Here is a 22,919-nt window from a genome sequence, read left to right on the forward strand (position 1 = left end):
GGTTTTGTTGCAAAAATTCGTCGTTTAAGTCAACATCAATTGCACAATCAACGTTTGAAATTGGAGATTGAATATGTTTTTGAGATTGTAATAATTTGTGAATTAGAGAATTAATGGCTGTTTTGCAGAGAATTGCAGCAAATTAGAGATGTTTTGTTGCGGCTGCGAAATTGTGAAATGAAGTTTGAAGAAGGAGGTTGAAGAAGAAGGTTGAAGAAGAAGAAGAAGGTTGAAAATTACGCTGCTTTGTGAGAATCCGGTTTTACATTAGCGTTAATGTAAGCCGGTTGTACGCAATACTTTCCTAAGTATTTATATATAATTTGAATTAATAGAGCATGAATTAATTCTAGTTAAGATGGTAATAGACGTGGTTTCCATTCAATGAGCTTTGTGTGTTGTTTTGTTGAAATAGGGGAAGTGAAACTTTCTACAAATTTTGAGTTCCTACAAAATATAAAAACTTACTTATTTAACCCCTATATAAGTAGCAAAGCTCCTAAAAAGTTACTTTCATGGAAAGTTCTAATTCCCAAGTGAACCAAACAAAAAGCAGTATAGATTTTGATCAGAGCCAACGGCTGAACAAGAGTCAATGGACACAGGGTCAATTGAAGTTGCAAAAGTCGGTGGCAAATCCACAGTAACCCGCTGTTTCTCCAAGTATCCCCTCAAATTCATTGTACCCAATAAGGTTTTCAACACATTCTCAAGTTTTAATATTCTGGGTTATGATTTTTCAAGCATTTTTGTTTGATTTTGATAATCTTGTAAAAGACCCTTTTTCAGGTGGGTAATCGAAATGCTGATTGCGTCTGGATTTACTCGCTAAGCTATGGAGGTGGAATTGTTTCGGTATGTTTTTTTTTTTTTTTTTTTTTTTTTTTTTTTTTTTTTTTCTCAATTTCTCCTTAATTTTGCATTTAATTAACTTATATTTGGTCTGAATTTGTGGAAATTGTTGGGATTTAGGGTGATTCAATAAAATGTAATTTCACCATTGGAGATGGGTGTACTACTGTGTTGACTACACAGGCTTCAACTAAGGTACTTTCTATAATGTAGGACTTATGGTTATTTTAATGTGGTCTGTCGTTTGATGTTAACGGTCGGTTTGGTAGGCGATAATGATAATAAATTTATATGGAGTATGCAACTATGTAATACAATACCCAAGTAATGCTCGTTTTATGCTTTACTTTGTACTCTCTCCGTCCCTTATTTACCTGCCTACTTGATTCCTTAAAAGCCATTATTGGGAAGTACAAATATGCATATGGGGTTAGAGAGAGATAAAGAGAAGGAAAAGGTGGTTGATAATTATTAAAGAGATGGAGAGAGAGAGTGTTGGAAAATGATGTCAAAAGTACAAAAAAAATAAAAGAAAAATAATGACAACTCATCAAAAAAAAGAATATTGTCAAAAAGTATTCTTTAAATAGAAATAGACATGTAGTTTTGAAACCCCAAAAAGAAAAGTAGGCATGTAGATAAGGGATGGAGGGAGTAGTATTTATGTATGGAAAAAAAATTGTTGGGTATTAGTCAATGAGTGTGGAGTGAGAAAAACACATGTTTTGACATTAGCATGTGATATTCCTTGCAAAATTACATAATAAAATCATTACTATTACCTACCGTACAATAGTGTACCGACTTTATGGTTTAAATCCAAAATAGAAAATGTGTTCACAGGCTGATTTGGTATCAGATATGAGGAAAGGGGAGGGAAAAATGATGTGTTTGGTTTAGAGTAAATAAGTCAATCTGAATTTTATTTTTTAATTTTCTGTGGTAAATATGTTGTAATGGAAATCAGACATTAAAGTTTATATTTCTATTTGTGAAGGTATACAAATCTGTTGCATCGAAGGGCTCAGAGCAAATTTTGGAGGTATATTCCCATTTGAGTAATTAATACTGTTATTCCTAGCATACTGTTTAGGATCTATACTTTGATGTAAGGGAGACAATTGGTTCAGCAGAAATGTTCACTTCAGTGAAATGTTACTTCGAAATTGTTTTGGCTTTTTTGTCAAAGATTTCCTTGTATAGATTGATTGGTGATGGCAATGATGTATGCCACTTTGTTTATTAGTGCTAAATTATGAAGCTTCTTTTGTTTATGTATGACTTAAGGCACTATATTATGAGTCATTTTGAGTTTAGTTAATGATTGCAACTCAAGACTTGAAAGTTGAAGCCAAATAACACACATAGAGAATTATTATACGAAGATTTTAAATTTCATATGAAACTTTTTCACTCATTGTGGGTTTAGCATTCTAGCTTCCGTCAAACTTATCTTCCGCGAGTTAAAATTTTGAGAAAGTGGATCTTGATCATTATTTAGATACTTGTCCAGTTTCTTATCAAGGTTATGAGGAATTATCGTGATGTCTCTAGTACCAATGACCGGTAAAAGAGCATAGTACTTCTTTGTTAATGTATCTTTTGAATGCACATATTTGTATAGCTTTTGATAGCCTATCCATCTCATTGTTTCTGTAAGAAGCCTCATGTGGTCCAAGGTCATTATAAATCTTTTGTGTTTTTACTTGTGATGATTCTTGGTTATTCAAGTGCCTCGGAAGCCAGTCAAGCTTACTTCCTGAATTTAATCACATTGAGTTTCTCTTTCTAGTTAATGGACCTGACAAGCCTGTATGCACTTTATGACTTGAAATTGTAAGGGTTCCAATCAGCGATCATTAAGATGTTAAATAAAAAATAAAGAAAGGATATGATGTAGATGAAGATATTTTGACTAGATGCTTTAGTTTTTTGGCAGTGCACTAGAGTGTGGGTTTAAGCTTATCCTGTTTTGGATAGTATCTTGTTCTACTTAATTTTTTGTAGCTTACTTCAACAATTTTTCCGATTGGTAGTTAGATGATCCCGTCCGCTAAGTCATGCTCTCTGCTAGTCCTGATCAAGTGTAATCAAGGACCAATTCCCGTCCATTGGACTATGTTATCTTGACATTGGAGATTGCTTTTTGCTGGTAATCATTCTCTTAAGCGTATTTGAACATTAAAACAATGTAGCTTTGGTGGTTTAGTCGGTGGTTAGGTGTTGCTTAGTGTTTTATAATGGCAGTGTCCCTGTGTCATCTGCCTGGGGGGTTATGTATACACCAATTATTGCTAGTAACAATACCCAAGTTTCTTGTGCAGTAGGCACGAGTTGGACATGAAGCGTTGCTGGCTATCATTCCAGATCCAGTGACATGTTTCACCACCGCAAGGTATACTCAAAAGCAAGTATTCAGGGTGCTATCAGACTCAAACTTATTGGTTGTTGATTGGTTTACAAGTGGACGCTATGACAGCGGAGAAAGATGGAATTTTGAATCATACAAGAGTACCAACAATATTTTCTGTGAAGATGGCCAACCTTTGTTTCTTGATACGGTTTGCTCTTTCTTTTCATGAGCAACTTCTATATCTTGACTTAGTGATACTCCCTTGCTTGAATTCCTTATAAATCATTATGTCTGTGGTCCCTGCTTTTTCTGGGTTGGTTTGTCTACATATGATCTCATGTCCACCAAAGGCGAAACCCTTTGTGTACATAGTCTTTGTGTTTTACATAAAAATGATATGTCATGAATCTCTTCTCTGATTATGATTATTTATGTGTTGATCATAATATAATGCAATATATTTATGCATATTGATTTGTATAATCATCTGCCATCTAGCTTTCTATCTGAGGATGGAAATGTTATATTATTACAGAAGTTCTGATTTCTTCCCAGCATTTAGTTGCAGAAATTCATCTATTACTAATAAGTAATAAGTACCAGGATTGGCTGTTGATACCTTTGTATATTGTCCCTATGCATCTGTTAGTCTTTTGCAGTATATAATTATATGTATGGACTAATAAAGCGTCTAATTTTCTTGGTATTCTTTACCAGAATTTTTAGGGGGTGGAAGACAGGCTTGCTTGATATAATGCCTTCTTGTAGTTTTCTTTTACATTTCTGTTACTTATCTGGTAATCCCATGGCACGGATTGTACCTTTTCTTCTGTAGTCTTACTAACCAATCTAGCAAAATCCAGCTGAGACTATTTGCTTGGTTATCAAGCATGAGTCACAGTCAGACTTCTTGACCATAAATTATCCAAGAGGCTTTTTTTTTATACATATATATTTTGTCATACAATTAAACCTACTTTGATTTCTTGTTTGGTCAAAGCAGCAATTCATACTATATACCATAGTTTGCATATTCTCATTGTTTGAACAATATACCCTATTTTTATATGACTTTATGGGGCTAAAAAAAAAATGAATTTATGGAGAATGTAGTATGAACAATATACCCTATTTTTATATGACTTTATGGGGCTATTTAAAAAAAAGGATTTTCTGTAAATTACCACCCACAAAATAGACCAATTTTGATATAACCACCCAAAAGATATTTTATATTAAATTACCACCTATGAAATTAAAAAAAACGCGCAGATTACCACCCATTTGGAATTTCCGGTGGAATTTCCGTCAGTGGGCCCCACTTTTTTCCTTTTTTTTTCTTCTATTTTCTAGCTTTCTCACTCTCTCTCCCCGATTTTTTCACTCTTCTTCTTCCTACCTTCTTTCTTTCTTCTTCCCAACCACCACCACCACCATTCCATCATCATCATCAACAACAACAACAATAACCATACTACAGTACTACTACTCCCTTCTTTTTTTCTGCGTTTACCAAACGCCCCCTTATTTTATACGGAGTACTAATCATTTTGAGGCTGTGATGATTTTGTTCTTTCCATTGTTATCAATTTCAATTTGGTATTGTGTAGGATAATAGTTTTTGAGTTGGGTAATTTACCCATTTGGCTTGGCAGCAATTTAATTGAGATGGCTTGGCTGCAATTATGAACCATTACCAACATCATCATCTGCAATTATGAACCCCACCAACATTCCCATCTGCAACATCTTCCACCCCAGCCAAATTTCCCACTCCATCGACATTCCCATCCGCAATTAATCGAGGAGATTGGGGGTTTTCTGAAATTAGGGTTCATGCTTCAATTGATTGGGTGTTTCTTAAATTAGGGTTCTTATTTTAATTGAATTGGGGGTTTTCTGAAATTTCGAGCAAAAGTTGTTAATTTTATACAGCTGATATGTGGAGGGAATTGCTGCTGTTTTTGCGCTTCTTGCGGTGGCTGGTGCGGCTGTGCGAGGTGGAGGAGATGGGTGGGTTGGTGTTGTTTGCGTGAGGATGGATGTTGCGAGATGAAGCAGGGGGCTGTTTTGGGCAGCGATTTTCGGTGGTGGTGCTGGGGTTAAGGGTTGCCAGAGGTGGTGTGAAAGGTGGAGCCATGGTGGTGGTGGTGGTGGTTGGGAAGAAGAAAGGAAGAAGGTAGGAAGAAGGAAAGTGAAAAAATCGGGGAGAGAGAGTGAGAATAAACGGAAAAAAAGGAAAAAAATAAAAAATGGGGCCCACTGACGGAAATTCCACCGGAAATTCCAAATGGGTGGTAATCTGCGCGTTTTTTTAATTTAATGGGTGGTAATTTAACATTAATTATTTTTTGGGTGGTTATATCAATATTGGTCTATTTTGTGGGTGGTAATTTACAAAAAATCCTAAAAAAAATTGACTTTATGGGGACATGTAGTATGAGAAGGTGTCGCACATGCAAATCATATCATGCTGAAGCTGTAGATGTTTAGCTCATGCTCTACCCTGTTCAAGAATGACTGGATCTTGCTGCTGCAGATACTGTTGGAGAAAGGAGCCATTAGCAGTATTTCAGAGTGCATGCAGGATTATCAAGTTACAGCAATGATCGTAGTATTGGGGTAAGATCATTTCTTTATGCTGGATCTTTGAGCTTCGTTTTATCATGCTATAATCCTGCTCTTTACTTTCTTAGACTGTTTCAATGAACTGTATGAGGTTGAGTGAAATTGTTTGTTGTTCCCATTGTAATTCTACGGCATGCTCATATTTAGATTTCAGCCTTTAGATTTCTACTAAGATAGTTTTGTTTATAATACAACGGTGCCAGAAAAATAAGAAGTACAACACATTTGGTTCCAAGAGCATCAAACTGCAATGTTTTGGACACTGAAGACCAAAAGAAAAAAAAAAAAAAATGATTCCATTAAAAAAAATGTTATAGACAAGTCTATAGTATGGAAAACTAGTAAGGATACCTAATCTAAATTTAAGCTGAGAAATTTAAAGCTTTTATGGACAGATTGCTCAACATAAAACAGCTTACAATTGTGTCAAAAAAAAAAAAAAAAAAAAAAAACAGCTTACAATTGAATTAAAGGGTTCACACCTTAGACAGATTGCCAACCAAGGATATTGACCATACTAAATGCCACAAACACTATGACCTCCTAAAACCCTGAATTCTGTTAACCATAAATTTTAAACAAGAATCACTTCCAAGTATTATTTTTTTAATTTCATTTTTCATTCAATCATCTAATCCTACTCATTTTACACATTATGAGATCATTACTCTATTCATAGAAGCTACTGTACAAAATTTACCAAATGGAAAAAAGAAATGAAAATACTAAAGAAATGAAAAATCTGCCTTATTCATAGCCTGTAAAACTTCAATCATTCTTACATATTGCATCATAAGTCTCAAATAGTTGCAAGGCAATCAGTGGCGTAATCAGAAATTTTACATTAAGGGGGCCAAGATCAAATATACGAAATATTTATTTATTTCATCTAGAAATAATTTTTAATGTTTCATTGCACAACTTAAAAAATTTTGAATACTAAGCTATAATTAATTCCTAACATATATAATCGCTACGTTTTTAAAAAATAATACAAAAATTTTAAAAAAAAACTTTTTAAAAAACTATAAAATACTACCGGACATGCTAAGGGGACTTTGTTCTTTAAGAGGACATATTAGGATACCAATATGGAGCAAGCCCACTAGCTATTATAAAGCCTAATGCTAAAAAAAAAAAATGGTTCATCAAGAGTCGAACTCTAGTCTCATGGAAGAAATTCCCTTCAATTTCGTCAAGGTAAACCAACTTAGCTGCAATGCATAGGCTATAAATATATGCATAATTAATTTTTAAGTGAATCATAGGGGAAGCCATGGCCTACCCAGCCCCCCTTGATTCCGCCACTGGACTGAATAAGACATGTTAGTCAAATATGGCTCTAAAATCTCACAAAGGTACTCAAGCTATTCACATTAGTCGAGTAAGGAGACCATTCTGGCCACCTATGTTACTTGGACTCGGGGACGTGTGTCGGACACGGACACGTGTCCAAGTATCCGGTCTGGCAATTTTCAAAATTTTGGAACATGGGGACACTGTCCAAAATTTGGACACGGGTGCGGGGACACATCATTTTTTTTTCTTTTTTACAAATAAATCGTATATTACAAAATTATAAATTATCAGAATTTCATAAATATCAAAGTAATTTATGTTAATAAGTAATAACAAGTCCTTAAATAAAACAATAACAAAGTGGAGAATGAGGTGTGGGTTGGCCCAAAGAAGTAGATATGAATAAAGGAGAATATTTCTCCTATCCCTCACGTGATATGATAATTTTTTGTAAAAAAAATAAATATCTGACTTAGAGTTACCGCTGTAACCCACCCACCCACCCACTATTTGTCCTTTCTCCTTCCTTTTTCTTTCACTTCCTTCGTAAAACATAGCTATGCCCGCCATTTGTAGTTTCTACTCATAATTCTCTAAAATCATGGCATAGAACTTCAAATTTCAAGTCCAATTATGAGGGGTTTTCCATGGTATGGTCTTTTCTTGTATTTTTTTTATAAAAAAAATTCAGATTTGTATCTTCTCTTTCACTCTCTTCTCTAAGTTGAAGTGTTCGAGTGCAAAGTGGAGGATACGACACGGATTTCGTGTCGGTGTCGATGTCGTGTCGTGTTGTGTCGACACGGACACTCCGCGATATTGGCCGTGTCCGATTAACATAGTGGGCCACCAACAAGCTAAATTCCAAGCAGTGGAGGAGCCAGGATTTTCCACCTAGGGGGACGGACTAAAGGTGGCGTTCTATAAATGGACAAAACCTTTTAAACATACATAAATTGTATGGACTATGCTTAATACTTATAAATAAGTTTTACAACCCGGAAACCCAAAAATTCTTAATTATACAGTCCAAAAAATAGAAAAAAAAGAATCATATTAATTACAACTTCATCTTCACCTTCAAGTCTTCATTTTTTTTTTGAAAGCGATCAATAATTAATTTGAAAATTGTGAATCAATTATTAAATAATATACAATTAAAATTATCAAATAATTCATAAATAGGATTTCTAATTAATGATAATCCTAACATATAAACAATTTCTCATTCCAATTTGGGCAATGGCAGATCCAAGAATTTTATGTTATAGGTTCAAAGTTTTCAAACCCGGGACAATTTAATATATATTGAGATATATAATAAAATCAAACACCTTTGTTGAAATTTCTACTATAACCAATAATTTGGGGTTGTAATTTATGCAATTATCAAAAAAATTATGTAAATTGTACTAAGGTTTTTTAGAAGTTAGAACATGATGCCATTAAATTGTACTCCGTATTATTTCTAATTAAATGTGTGAATTAAAGAAACAAGCAAGGAAAGGGGAAAACTTTAAAATAAAAATAAGAAGAAAATGTTGGACAAAGGGATCGAATCCTTGACCGTAGAGAATACTGGTAAACCCTTAAACCATTGAACCAACTCCTTTTTCTTATTCATTATGCTGCACATAATTTTCTTTAATTATAGTAATTTTTTTTTTAAAGTGGGGGCATAGCTGTCCCCTTTTGTATCCACTTGGCTCCGCCAGTGATTCCAAGCCAATCGGTAAATGGGTTTTTAAAAAAAAAGTTTTTCAATTTCAAAAGTCGCACATGCGTTAACATCATTGTTAGGGCATTAGTTGTATAAAGACACTAAAAGATGCTAAAACACTCAAAAATAAAGAAAACTAACATAACTAATATCTACAAAGAAAAAAGTATTCCTTCATCCAAGCTAAATTTCACATTACTATCCTCAATGTGTACATATAAAGATAAAAGCATGCAAAGGGGAAAGTAAGGACTGGCCCTATTGGCGGAGTTAGGACCGCCCTCAAAATAGTGTCGCATCATGTCACTAAGACCATAAATTTCCGACTGCATCAAAGTATATTGGCCCCTCAATTCCTAATCTTATCGAAAGCTTTGGCCATGCTATCATGGGATTGCACCTAGTTTGCTCCAAGGTGGTCGAGCCCATTTAAGGTAACAAAGGTGTTCGCTAAAAATTCTTAGCCACATTAAAATAGAACTCTTTAGGGGGCAGGTGTTTACCTAAGGGTTAGCGACCGACTAAAGGTGGCTTTATGACTATGAGTCATAGGCGTAGTCTTGGACATAAGAAAGCTTGTGTGAACTATAGCACATGTGACATGGCTAAGGTGAACATTGACTACGACCACCCGACTAGGTGGTCTCAACTAAGGCGGCTGGGATTGACCCACCTAATAGTTTGGTATGACACACACCACTCATATGGCTCGTGGGTTGGTTAAGTTGCATGTTTGAAGTTTTAGATAGGTTAGTCATCGGGGTCACTACAAAGGAACGTTTCATGTTTCACGTAGTCAAATGAAACATTTTAGCCAAACAATACTTATAACCTAAAACAAATCTAAGGCAAGTAGAGGATCGTATCCACAAGGAATGGCTAATAAGAGCATTGAACATGCGAAACAACTATAAGCTAACTTGGTCATAAGATTGATTTTGATTAACTAACTACTTTACGACTTTATTAAGCTAAGGGAGATACTATGGGAGACAAACCCGGGGGGGACGGGATTCAATACCAACCAAACCAATGAATCGATAAATAGAATAGAACATGAACATGCTTGGGTGATGGAATGGGAACTCAATATTGTCTTCTTTTACAGCCACGACACTAAGTGTTTCTTAAACCAAACAACTAACATGATAAGTTATAGTCTTAGGAAGTGGATTTCTAGCTCTTGTTTGTCTTTAATCGTTACGAGATAACATGAAGCACAAATAATTGAGATTTCTTACCTAATTATCACACTAAAGCACCCTAATCAATAAAGCAGGACACTCATAATCATAAAAGAGATGTAGTCTAATTGCACATAGAGAAGACCTACTACCAAACTCCATCTTTCAATCCGAGTATAAGAGTGAACAAATGAGCATAAAGTTTGCCACCAAAGTACACATGCAATCGATCAACTCAAGAGCAAATAACATCAACCCGTATGGAACTTGAAAATATCGTAGATTAATCAACCCATTCACCCAAACCCTAGTTAAAAGACTACTCACAATTCATGGTGGAAGACAACATGCTAACACCAAAATCTAAAGCTATCATGAGATTAACAAGTTGTGTAGAGGGATAAAATAGAGATAGATTGAACATGCAAGAACAATTAACAAGGATTGTGAGAGAATAGCATTCACAAAGCATATAAAATCAGAAAAATAACAAAAGAGAAAGAGGAAAGAGATTACTATAATTGGAGCTTCAAAGTTGAAGAAATGAATTTAGGAGGACAAACTTCAATTAATCTTCTACAAATGATTGAATTGTTGATAATCTAAACTAATTAAGAAGTGTTTTATACACTAACGAAAAGAATAAGGGTCTAAGAGAGTCTAAGGGATAAAGATTTGTACAATTGAAACTAGTGGGGGTATTTATACTCCCCCAAAAGCTACATAGAGAAATTCGTCAAAATTGCGCTAGCAGGAAAGTACGCATGCTCATTGTAGGAGCGTCCGCTCCTGTTTTTCATGTACGCTCGCTCCACTTGTTGCAGGGTGAGGTAGAATGCAAGGGTCAGTGGAGGAGCGCCCACTCCAATATAGGTGCACACCTGTTCCGCTGTAAATCAACATGGGCAGTATATAAGGAAGGGGCTAGGAGCACCTGTACATACGGAGGTGCATGCCTGCCTGGTGGCTTCTTTTAGTTCTTCTAGCCATGCTCAAGCCTTATTTCATCCTTTGCACCTACAAACACGAGTGAACACACAAAAGAGAGGGAGAATGCCAAAAAGACTACAATTATATAAAAATATGGTAAGAAGGAGATTAAAATAGAGGAAGAAACTACTGAAAACACCATATAAAGTGGATTAAATTTGCACTTATCAAATTCCCCTAAGCTAGCTAATTCTTGACCCCAAGCAATTTACCTTAGACAAAAGAAACAACTAATAGATTAGTCCACTCCGAGAAAAGCACATGCATAGATCAAGCACAGGCATGACTAGCTATGAGTCTATGACCAAGCTAACCTCCTCGAATAGTATCCGACTTTGGTCTATTCAACTAATCATACCGCATTACCAAAACAAAGTTCATATTTCCCCTATTGGTAGCATCTTATGACTTCTCAAAGGAGCTGGAATGAAAATATTAGAAAGGCTTATTTCCTCAACATCTCATGAAGTACTCTCTCCATATGCTTGTGAACCAAGTCTTGCCACCGACAATGGTTTCGACCACTCTCATAATTACCATACAAAACTTGAAAATCCGTTATAAAGTTAAGGCATTGAAGAAATAAGAGTGCTTGCATTTGATGCCAAGCTTGGATGTAACAATGAAAACTAACCTAAGAAAAGTTGTTACCTTGACTCAAATTACAAACAAGACTTAAACTTGAAACAAAAACTCACCCCCTTATTAATTTGCTAGGGTGGTGATCATTCATTATTCTTTTTATTTTATTTTATTTTATTTTATTTTTTTATTTCATTAACTTCTTTTTTCATTTTTTTTCTCCTTTTTTTTTGTTGTGTTTTTGAAAGAGATTAGCTTTAAACACATGACAAACTCATAATTACAATGATCAAGTAATAAAACTACTAAAACTAGGAACTGAATGGCTTAACTTTCAATCTTGAATATGCCTCATACAAAGTAATCTTCATCACCAACTATGAGTGTTTTATGCCGTGATCTTGAGTAAGAGACTCAAGTTCTTGATCTTGGTACTTGATCAAAGAGGATCCTTGCCACTCATTCAATATGTAGTCGACTTGAAAATAATAAAATCTCACTCATGGAAAACATTGTAGGATCAATTACTACCTTTTCGGGTTCAAATTCCTTTTAGATGGGCGACACCTTCTTACCACAAACCTACACTTTGGGTCTTATACATTCAAGAAATTTGTTCTCACATTAGCCTAAATTGGATAATTATATGTTCTCAACTAAAGGCATCTATCATCCATGCTTGAAATTTATTACCAAAAGAAAGCAAAGATCCATCAACATGCAAATCAATATCATCGGGACTACTTTAAAACAAATGAGTTTTCGTTTTTCTAAATTTTCTATTATTTATATATTTATTTATTTATTTTTGATTGGGGGTAGAAAGAAAAACAAGCTAAGAGAATTTGGATTAAAAAGGTCTGGATTTTTAAAGGAGCAAATTTGGATTTTCGGGTTTTGGATAAAGGGAGCAAGAATCATCATCAAAATCATAAATAAAATCAACGCAAAAATAAGCCAGGTCAATCAATAAGGCGCGATCATTCGACTAATTTTTAACCAACAAAACTAAGCGCAACATCATTACTAGGCCGTTGTCGAGCCTACCAAAGATAATAAACCTATCTTGGTCTCACTAAAATAATAGCAAGGGTAAAAAAGGGTTGAACCCAAGAGAGGCATTGGATCATCCATCGAATGTTAACGTTTAAATAAGCTAAATTAAGTCAAGTTAGGTTTGGGTTTTTGATTAACTTCTACTAGTTCAAATCAACTAAAGGCTAGGAGGAGATTAACAACATTAAGAGAGGTCTAGGGTTCGGGCTACACCACAACTTAATCACAAACCGCAATTAGCATGCATAATAAGGTATAATTGGGGATAAGTTAGGGGAAATCATTTATGGCACCCAACTACTCTTGGAGCTAGAGGGATTATTTGATTTAAGGTCATAACCTACTCTCGTGATTACAAGCATGAAACAAGTGTTAAAACATTAGCACGATGACATGAACATTCCCTTGACTAGAAATTCCTATTCTCATGGCATTTTAAGTCAATTAAGCACAAGGGAGCTAACTCAATTTCATCTCTTGACCCTTCATTTAGAAAGCTTGGATAAATAGTTTTAGCAACGACCATATACAAGAATTAACAATGAAACCACTTAAGCTCAACTAAGTAACACCCCACAATAACCAAATTAATACATGCAACAAGTAATTTGTGACTACATTGAGGGTTTTACCCAAACCCTAGAAATTAGACTACTCATCATCCATGGAAGAGAAAGTAAATAACAATTTCAAACTAAATATTAAAGTAATTAACAATCTAAGCATGCAAGAACTAAACAAACAATGAACAATTAAGTAAAGAGAAGATAGAAGAAAAGAGTGAGAAATAGTTACTAAGAAGCTTCAAATTGATTAACAATGATGAAATTTGTCTTCTACAATGATTTGGATTGAAATTTCCAAGACTAAGAACTAAGATTGCTTAATAATTTGAGAGTTTTTTATGAACTACAATTGCTAACTAGGAGAAAAGCTATGGAAAATTGAATATCCGTACAAAAGAAGCCAAAGAAATATTTATTTTCCCCCCCGTGGACTCCGCTAGAAAAATCACAGGAAAAGACAGGCTGTCGCGCCCCTATGTTGGAGAGACCACGCTTCCACTTTCTTCCGATACTGTCAAAGGAGGGCAGAACAACAACAGCTGGTTGGAAAGGCCTTTCCATTGACCTAGAGAGGTCGCGCCATGTGGAGCGACCACACACCAAGGTTAGTGAGGCTGCGCCACACCAAACTCCTCAAAACTGCCAAGGGAGGCAAGAATGTTCAGCATTGGAGAGACCTCTCCACGGAAAGCTTGGATGATGAAGACGAAGAAGCTAAGGGGTACAAGTTGTTGCTTGACCAACCTCTACAACACAAGGAATGGTAATTTTATTTGCTTAATGTGGAGGTAAAGGAGGATAAGACTACGCCTCCTCCTAAGGTTGAACTTAAACCCCTTCCCCCTCTACTTAAATATACTTTTCTTGATGATAGTGAGTATTATCCCGTTATTGTCAATGTTAAGCATAATGAGACTTCTCTTGAGAAACTCTTAGTTGTTCTAAGGGAGTATAGAAGTGTCATTAGGTATAAAATTGATGACATGGGAGAAGTCTCGCCATTTGCATGCATAAGATCTTACTTGATGATGATCATGCTTTCTCAATTGAGCACCAAAGAAGGCTCAATCCTAACATGAAGGAAGTTGTGAAAAAAGAGGTTTTAAAACTTATTGAAGCGGGCATAATCTAACCTATCTCCGAGAGTGAGTAAGTTAGCCTAGTTTAAGTTGTGCCTACGAAAGGAGGCATGGCTGTCATCAAGAATGATAAGGGTGAGACCATTTCTATAAGGTCTGTCACCGAGTGGAGAATGTGTATTGATTACCGAAAATTGAGGAAATCCTCCTAGAAAGACCACTTTCCACTCGCCCTTTATAGATCAAATTTTGGAAAGTTTGGCATCACATAGTCACTATTGTTTCTTGGATGGATATTAGGGATTCTTCCAAATCCCAATCCAACCCAAGCATCAAGTAAAAAGACTACCTTTACATGCCCATTTGACACCTTTGCCTATTGAAGGATGTTATTTGGACTTTGTAATACACCTTCTACTTTACAAAAGTGTATGATGTTCGTTTTTTCCGTTTTTATGGATGACTTTTCGGTTGTGGTTCATCCTTTGACACTTGCCTTAAAAATTTGGTCAAAGTGTTAAAAAGGTGTCTTGAGTTGAACCTAGTTCTAAATTGGGAAAAATGTCATTTCATGGTGGAGGAAGGAATTGTTCTAGATCATGTAGTTTCTAGTAGGGGCATCGAAGTTGATCGTGCCAAAATAGAGGTGATTGAGCGCCTTCCAACCCCCCCCCCCCACTAATGTGAAAGGGGTAAGGAGCTTTCTTGGACATGCGGGTTTCTACCGCCGGTTCATTAAGGATTTTTCCAAAATCGCAAAGCCAAGCCACTCACTCAATTATTGGTAAACCAATGCCCCCTTTAGGTTTACTAATGAGTGCTTGCTAGCTTTTGATAGGTTGAAGAAGGCTTTGATTTTGGCTCCCATCATTCAACCACCAAATTGGGAGCTTCCATTTGAGCTCATGTGCGATGTTTCGGATTTTACCGTTGTTCTAGGGCAAAGTAAGGACAAGAAGCTCAATGTCATCTACTATACTAACAAGACATTAGATGAAGCACAAAGGAACTACACCACCACAAAAAAAGAGCTTCTACGCCATTGTCCATGCTATTAAGAAGTTTATATCCTATTTGGTGGGTTCCAAAGTCATTGTCTTCACCGATCATTCGGCTTTGAATCAATCTCGGTTTATCTTCCTTCTTGGCTAATAAGTACTTCAAAGCCGAATGGTCGGTGAAGATAATGACTTTGGAACCCACCAAGCGGGATAAAAACTTCTCACTAGAAGCTCTTTTTTCGTGGTGGTGTAGTTCCTCTGTGTTTCATCTAATGCCTTGCTGGTATAATCGATAGCATGGAACTTCTTGTCCTTTCTTTGCCCTAGAATGGATCTAATGACAAAATTCGAAGCATCGCATATGAGCTCAAAAGGAATCAAAATGATTGATATGAGCCGAAATCAAAGCCTTGTTCAACCTATCAAAAGCTAGCAAGCACTCATTAGTAAACCCAAAGGGGGCATCATGTAGGACTTTAGGTATTATAAGCAGAATTTCATGAATCATATTCATACGCACCTAAAACAGGATCACAAGCATAACACACAAGAATCACATAATTATACCTTTGAAGCGTGAATTCCACGTAGCTATTCGATTGACAAATCAGGGAGAGAATAGAGCCCCAAGCGTGACTCCTCTACTTAGTCCACGGGATTAGAATAAGCGTCCACCAATACTAGATTGGTTGAGTGAAAGGGAAAACCGCGATCACCACCTTTCTTGGACACCAGCACCACACGAACAACACCACCTGAGCGTGCCGTGTGAGAGAGGGGGGTTTGAGAGGGTTAGGTCTCATGTTTGCTAATTAGGGTTTTAACTTGACAATAAAACTGTTATGTGGAAAAACCTAGGCACCAAGTCTAATTATAATCCTATTATAATTAGACTAGGTTAGGAAGCCCAAAAACCCTCCAAATCCCTCCATATGGCCGGTCACCTAGGGAGAAGGCTCATCATGGGCCTTTTCCTCTTATGCTTGATCTAGTCCCTTTGTGTGACCTTATAGGATCCGTCTAATTGGGCTTTGGCCTATTTTACTAGCCCAAAGATCGTTAATACCTCTAGCTATGATATAACGACGACCCAAATGGACGAACTTAATTATCTCCATAATTTGATCCATTATATATCTAGTAATTGCACTTGACAAAGACATAAATCCTTCACATCATTTACTTATAATTAAGTGAGCGGCTTTACGATTTTGGAGAAACCCTTAATAAATCGGCGGTAGAAACCCGCATGTCCAAGAAAACTCCTTACTCCTTTCACATTAGTGGGGGGTGGGAGGCACTCAATTACCTTAATTTTGGCATGATCAACTTCGATGCCCCTATTAGAAACTACATGACCTAGAACAATTCCTTCCTCCACCATGAAATGACATTTTTTCCAATTTACAATTAAGTTCACCTCATGACACCTTTTTAACACTTTGACCAAATTTTTAAGGTAATTGTCAAAGGATGAACCGCAAAACGAAAAGTCATTCATGAACTCCTCAATTAATGATTCAAGCATGTTCGAAAAAAATGGACATTATACACTTTTTATAAGCAAAGGTGCCAAATGAGCATGTAAAGTTAGTCTTTTCTTGATTATCGGGTCCAAATCCCGAATATCCATCCAAGAAACAATAATGACTATGTGATGCCAATCTTTTCACAATTTGATCTATATAAAGGGGGAGTTCCAGGTGAATTTATTTAATTTCTGGTAATCAATACACATTCTCCACCCGGTGACTGACCTTGTAGAAATGATCTCACCCTTATCATTCTTGATGATGGTCATGCCTCCTTTCTTAGGCACGACTTAACCCTTACCCACTTACTATCGGAGTTAGGGTAGATTATGCCCACTTCAATATGTTTTAAAACCTCTTTTTTCACAACTTCTTTCAGGTTTGAGCCTTCTTTGGTGCTTACTTGAGGAAGCATGATCATCATCAAGTAAGATCTTGTGCATGCAAATGGTGGGATTTATCCCCTTAATGTCATCAATTGTATACCCAATAACTCTTCTATACTCCCTCAGAGCAACTAGGAGTTTCTCAAAAGATGTGTCATCAAGCTTAGCATTGACAATAATGGTATAATTCTCACTATCATCAAGAAAAGCATATTTAAGTAGAAGGGGAAGGGGTTTAAGTTCAACCTTAGGAGGAGGCGTAGTCCTATCATCTTTTACCTCCACATTAAGCAAATCAAATCCCTTTTCCTTGTGTTGTAGAGTTTGGTCAAGAAACAACTTGTACCCCTTAGCTTCTTCTTCTTCATCATCCAAGCTTTCCGTGAGGATAGCTTGCAAAGAATCCTTATCATCGTTTATTTTCATCAACTCCAAATCTTTCACAAGTGTGTTGATTCTATGGTTTAACAGAAAAGAAGAGGAGAAGGATATAATTTATTGGGATATGTGAAGGAAAGAGGAAGAGAGATGATGGGTCACAGTGTTTTACTAGATTACCTTTTTTTTTTTTGTTAGCAGTACCTTTTTAATTACCTTTATTTTTTAATTTTTTTTGGTTGTACCTTTTTATTTATTACGGAGTACTTATGCATGTATCAAGGAATATGCATGTACCTTTTTTTTTTTTATTCTTTTTTTATTATATACAAATATAAACGTTGGAAATATAAATTTTTTATCAAAATAACTAGTAAACGTACTATGGATTATTACTAGCGTATTGTGTATTCGTACTGCGTATGGAGCGTACTGTATTAGGTAACTCTACCAAAAAGTGCCTATTTTCCCCATATCTAAAATTTGGACTAAAATGTGGCTTGGGTCCTTATCATATATTTTTCGGTACCCTATTCACCTAGGCTTGCTTTTTTATATACCTGTGTGGGATCCTAACTTTTAGCAGTAGGAAGAGAGAGGTAATATAAAAAAATATATATATATTAAAAGCTAGTAAATCTATGACACGTTGCGGATTTTAAAAATAGCCTAACTTAAATGAAAGGATGAAAAAGGAAATTAGATAAACTTATGTTGGGAAGGAACAATTGTTTTAATTGTATTATGCAGTAATGTGTTGCCTTATATGGGATTCTATGATGTAGGAACCATGTCAACATCCTTGTTTAATTTGACGGTACTTATTTACATAGGCCTTTATTTTGTTTTACGGAATTACCATGCTTGATTGAGTGTTTTACTGGCTGTAGACCAAAGATGAAGCAATTACAGAACCAGGTTCTAGAAAATGTGGAAAATATGATGTCTGGATATTTTCAAGTCAAAACTAACATTCCAAGGCTTAGCATGAGAACAAATTCTGAGTTTTGCTTCACGAAACCAAGCTTTATTGCATCGTGTAGTACCTTTGGCCCCAAGGTATGATCTTCTTGTCTTGTTCATTTCATAGTTAGTTGATGTTAAATGTTAGTTATGCTCCCTATATTTTTAAAGAACTTAATCATGTACTGAATGCTTTAGAGATGGGAACCTTGTTTTTGTTACTGCTGTGCTACTTTCGATAAAGCAAAGCATCCCTTGCCATTGCAAGGTTTGTCATTCAATTGCTTCTTATAGATATTGTAACTTGTAAGCACACAATACTCCCATAGCTAGGAAACACTATAGCAAGGATAAAATACAACAATAGTACCCTCCCTCCACATTCAAGTGCGCCAATTTTTCTGAAACATAGTTGGGATCGTCATGGCCGTGCCAGGACTGCCAGAATATTTTTTTTCCATTAATGATGCAAGTCCTCCACCTTGATATTTTTTATACAGATGGGAACTGTTATTTTTTTTAGCAGCTTAGTGTTGTGCTACTTTTGGTTAATCCCGTTGTCTACTGCCTTTGCCTCGCACAGGCTATATTCACTTGGTTTTCATAGATTTTGTAACTTGTAAGCACACTATGTCCTTCAACAATGAACATTATGATTTATGACAATGTTCAAACAAGAGTACTCACCCTTTCTTTCAAGTGAGCCACTTTTTCCAAAATGTAGTTTGGGATAACCATGATTTCCAGTGGATTTCTTTTCATAGCAAAATTTGAACTGGTGGGAATTGTTGATTGATATTAGTTTATTATTCTCTTCTAAATTAGAAAAAGAGAAAGGATGTAAGTAGGCAATCATCCCCTTTGTTAAGGCCAGGGGAAGATTTTAATATTATTATATAATCTTGAGAATACAACTCTGTCTTGCTGCAGAAAAAAAACTGACATTTAACCAGCTGCGACAAACTATTAGATAGAGAAAATTTACACCCCAAATGTAGCTTTATAAAACTGTGAATAAAACTCAATTGTGAACTCCATTCTTGGTTTTTATTATGATTTTGACTCCCTTAGCTTACTCAATCAACAATAGATTTTTTTCACTACACTCCTAAAGCTTGAGCTGGATGACTTGGATTAGTCAATTGTTAAAACACTTCCCTTTTTCTCATTTGTTAGAAATTAGTAATTACAGAGTAATGTAAACACTTTAGGGGTCACCCATGTACAAAAGGAGGGCTTGAGCCAAAACTATCATGCTACCACAGTTACCTTGACTATGTTGAACATGGATACCCTTAGTACGTGTGCATGGCCGATGAGGAATCTTATCATGTATGACCATATGAGCCTAAATCTGCAAGCAAGTTTTTTGGGATAGCTTGAGGCCTTTGAGCCATAACTTCAATTAGGGTCTTGATTGTATGTAATGAACTGAAATTCGAACTAAGCAACTGTAACTAATTGAACAAAAAAATAGGTGGAAAGCTTGATGATTGATTGATTGCAACAAAAGGTTTACAAGGATAAGTTGATAACTTTAGGCTATCCGCTATCACTCTCATGGGCAACAAAAATTTATGATTGGTCTGCAGAATGGAGATGCATGTTGAGAGGAGAGGCAGTGATAGAGGGAGAGGACTAGGCATTTCCTACGGTGTTTTAGGTAATCAACATTGAGAGGGGATGGGGATGGAAGAGAAAGTAGGTGCTTTTGTGTGTGTATGTGTGCGAAACCAAAGCCAACTTGACCAGACTTGAAGTTTTATGTTGCTAATGTCGATTAATTAATCTATCCCTAGTAGAATACAATAAACCCGACTATTATGTACCTTATAGCTACTAATGCACATGACTAGAGTACTAGACGCAACATACCTGCTGAATTTAATGGCTCATCACTTGAATATGATCTGATCGGAATTGATCTGAATGACCCATTTGACACCTTTGGGAGCCGCCTCTAATTGGGAATGACAAATTTCCTCATTATCCTGGTCCTTTTTCTCCGTTATGTCTTTATGTCTTTGTATTGACATGTCTAATATTGTCACATATATACATCATTCAAATAAATGTTGACACTGACTGTTATTCTATAGAGCCAATGCACATTGAACCTAGGGCTAAAGAGTAATTTTCTTTTTTTTTATTTATTTTTTGTTTTTATTAATTTTACAAGTATAAAGTGAATAATTTTAACCAAACCAGAAAGCTCAAGACTACCTCTGGTGGAGTAAGATAGCTAGTTAAAAGGGCTGCTTCCAGTTTTAGGCATCTTTACTTCATAGGATCTTCTACTTCACTCCTATTTGTGCCTCTTAAGTCAATATCTACACTAAATTCCATACTTCATGTGATTTGCAGTCATTTGGTCATTGTAAACTAGAAGAATTCCGTATTTGTTAAAATTCTGCCTATTTTTCCATACCAAACATGCAACCATGAACAATCAAACAAGCATCAATTTCAACTACTTCCAGCCCTTTTTTTTTTTTTTTTTTTTTTTTTTTCTTTTTCTGCTTATCATCGTGGTTAGGTTCAGAGTTCTTTTCTAGGTGGGCATTAATTCGGGTTGAGGTTAAATTTTTCATTTGTCTATAATTAATCTTTAACATTCAAAGATACATTGAGTCTCTTGGATTTCACATCATTGTTGCATGTTGATTTATGACATGATGGAGACATACAATGTATGTGTCCTATATGAAAAGGAATAGGGACCATGTAGAGTTTGAACCTAATTGTCAATGATTTATTCGACTTACCAACTACCAGGTTACTACTGTCTAAATCATCTGTGTTATGCCTTGGCAGGGTGTTGGTCTTATCGTCCGCATAGCAGCTCTAACAACTGAACCTGTGTATCAATTTCTACGCCATCAGCTGGCTTGCTTAGAGCCATATCTTGGGGCCTTGCCATATACCTGAATGCTGAGGGAAGATGGTGAAATTGGGTTCTGCATCGGTAATAATTGGCAATAAACTGCCATTCATGTTAATGCTGCAATTTATGTGTTGAATTTCAGTGAAGTTGAATGATTTGTTTACATACAACTTTCAATGGTTTTTGAACTGCCCTTCTGTGTAGGATTTGAAATTGTTTAGGGAAAATTGATTGGATAATTATACCACAACTAGACAACAATATTGTATTTACTCTTCTCTTTTACAAAAACCAATATGACTATATTTTGAAGGCTTTATTAGAGTTTAACTTGATTTTCCTTTCACGACTTAAAGATAAGTTAACGTTTTTTACAGGGGAGTGCCGCAAATGAGGTAATAGTTGTATAGGATAACGTTTTTTAAAGGGGAGTGTCGCAAATGAGGTAATAGTTGTATTACTTGTATCGGATTTAGTAAGGTGAGCATAAATAGTTTGGCTACAAATTATTATTGATGAGCTTATACACGAGTAGCAAATGAATATTCTTAACTGGTAAGAGTTAAAAAATCCCATCCAATTTCATATGTTTGGCTAAAGCCTACATACCTCAAGTTCATAACCAGGACTTTTTTGTGCAAGACTATTCTTGCAAAGTTTTCCTTGTCGCAAATTCACCAAGTAACAAATCAAATCTCTAAATTAAGTTAAAGAGATGTGGACTTTTTATACTACTGTAATTTGTTATTTTCCACTCCCACTAACCCCAATTGTAGTACTTAGAGCACCGGAATCAATAAGGTTTGTCCATCCTTTTAACTCACTTATTGGATATCTTGAGGATTCTCATGAATGTGCAAGAGGATGAGAGGATCCGAGGAAATGACTCTTGCTGAGGAGGATGCTCTTACTCGACTCTTGTGCAATACGTGGAGATTTTGTATTTAAAAAATGTAAGACATTGTTGTGTCAGCTATTGTGATTGAAAAGCTCCGCACAATTTGGAAGGCAATATCAACGGTTTTATTACTTGTTACTCCCTCTGTTTTCAATTGTTTTCCTCATAGAAATATTTCATTTTATTAAGTTTTAGTTGATTGGAATTGATGAGAGAGAAATATGGTGTGACCTAACGTATTTTGTGAGAGTAAAATAGTGGTCCCTATGTACATTAATAGTATTGAATAATTTTTGAGGGATGACTTAAAAAGGAAATTGGGGCAAACAAAAAGGAATAGAGGGAGTATGATTTTTGTCTATATACTTTATGTATTCACATCCTCAAATCGCATGCCATAAACTTAAGTTGCAAGTTAAAGAAAATAGAGAAAGTAGAAACTATGTGATTAGTATAGTCATTAAACTTGTGATGATGCTCAACGAGAATAATCCTTTCTTGTCATAGTCGTTTGCTTTCAATTTAGACTATTATTATCCTTATTATTTACTTAATAACGAATCAATGC

At 35.6% G+C, this 22,919-nt stretch overlaps 1 protein-coding gene across 2 annotated transcripts; it reads left to right on the top strand.

Annotated features, from left to right (window-relative positions):
• Nucleotides 1-94: 94 nt before the first annotated feature.
• Nucleotides 95-21,764, top strand: LOC110704310 (urease accessory protein D-like). 2 transcript variants are annotated; one of them, XM_021882097.1, is made up of 8 exons: nt 95-694; nt 778-855; nt 973-1,047; nt 1,850-1,894; nt 3,180-3,413; nt 5,745-5,827; nt 18,497-18,665; nt 21,384-21,764. In XM_021882097.1, the coding sequence occupies exons 1-8, from the start codon at nt 596-598 to the stop codon at nt 21,495-21,497; spliced, it is 897 nt and encodes a 298-aa protein (XP_021737789.1). In that variant the 5' UTR covers nt 95-595; the 3' UTR covers nt 21,498-21,764. The 2 variants fall into 2 exon arrangements, with proteins under 2 accessions (XP_021737789.1, XP_021737790.1); XM_021882098.1 differs by having other exon boundaries at nt 790-855.
• The last annotated feature ends 1,155 nt before the right edge of the window (nt 21,765-22,919 follow it).

This window comes from Chenopodium quinoa, unplaced genomic scaffold (assembly GCF_001683475.1).
Source record: "Chenopodium quinoa cultivar QQ74 unplaced genomic scaffold, ASM168347v1, whole genome shotgun sequence".
Taxonomy (NCBI): Eukaryota; Viridiplantae; Streptophyta; class Magnoliopsida; order Caryophyllales; family Amaranthaceae; genus Chenopodium; species Chenopodium quinoa.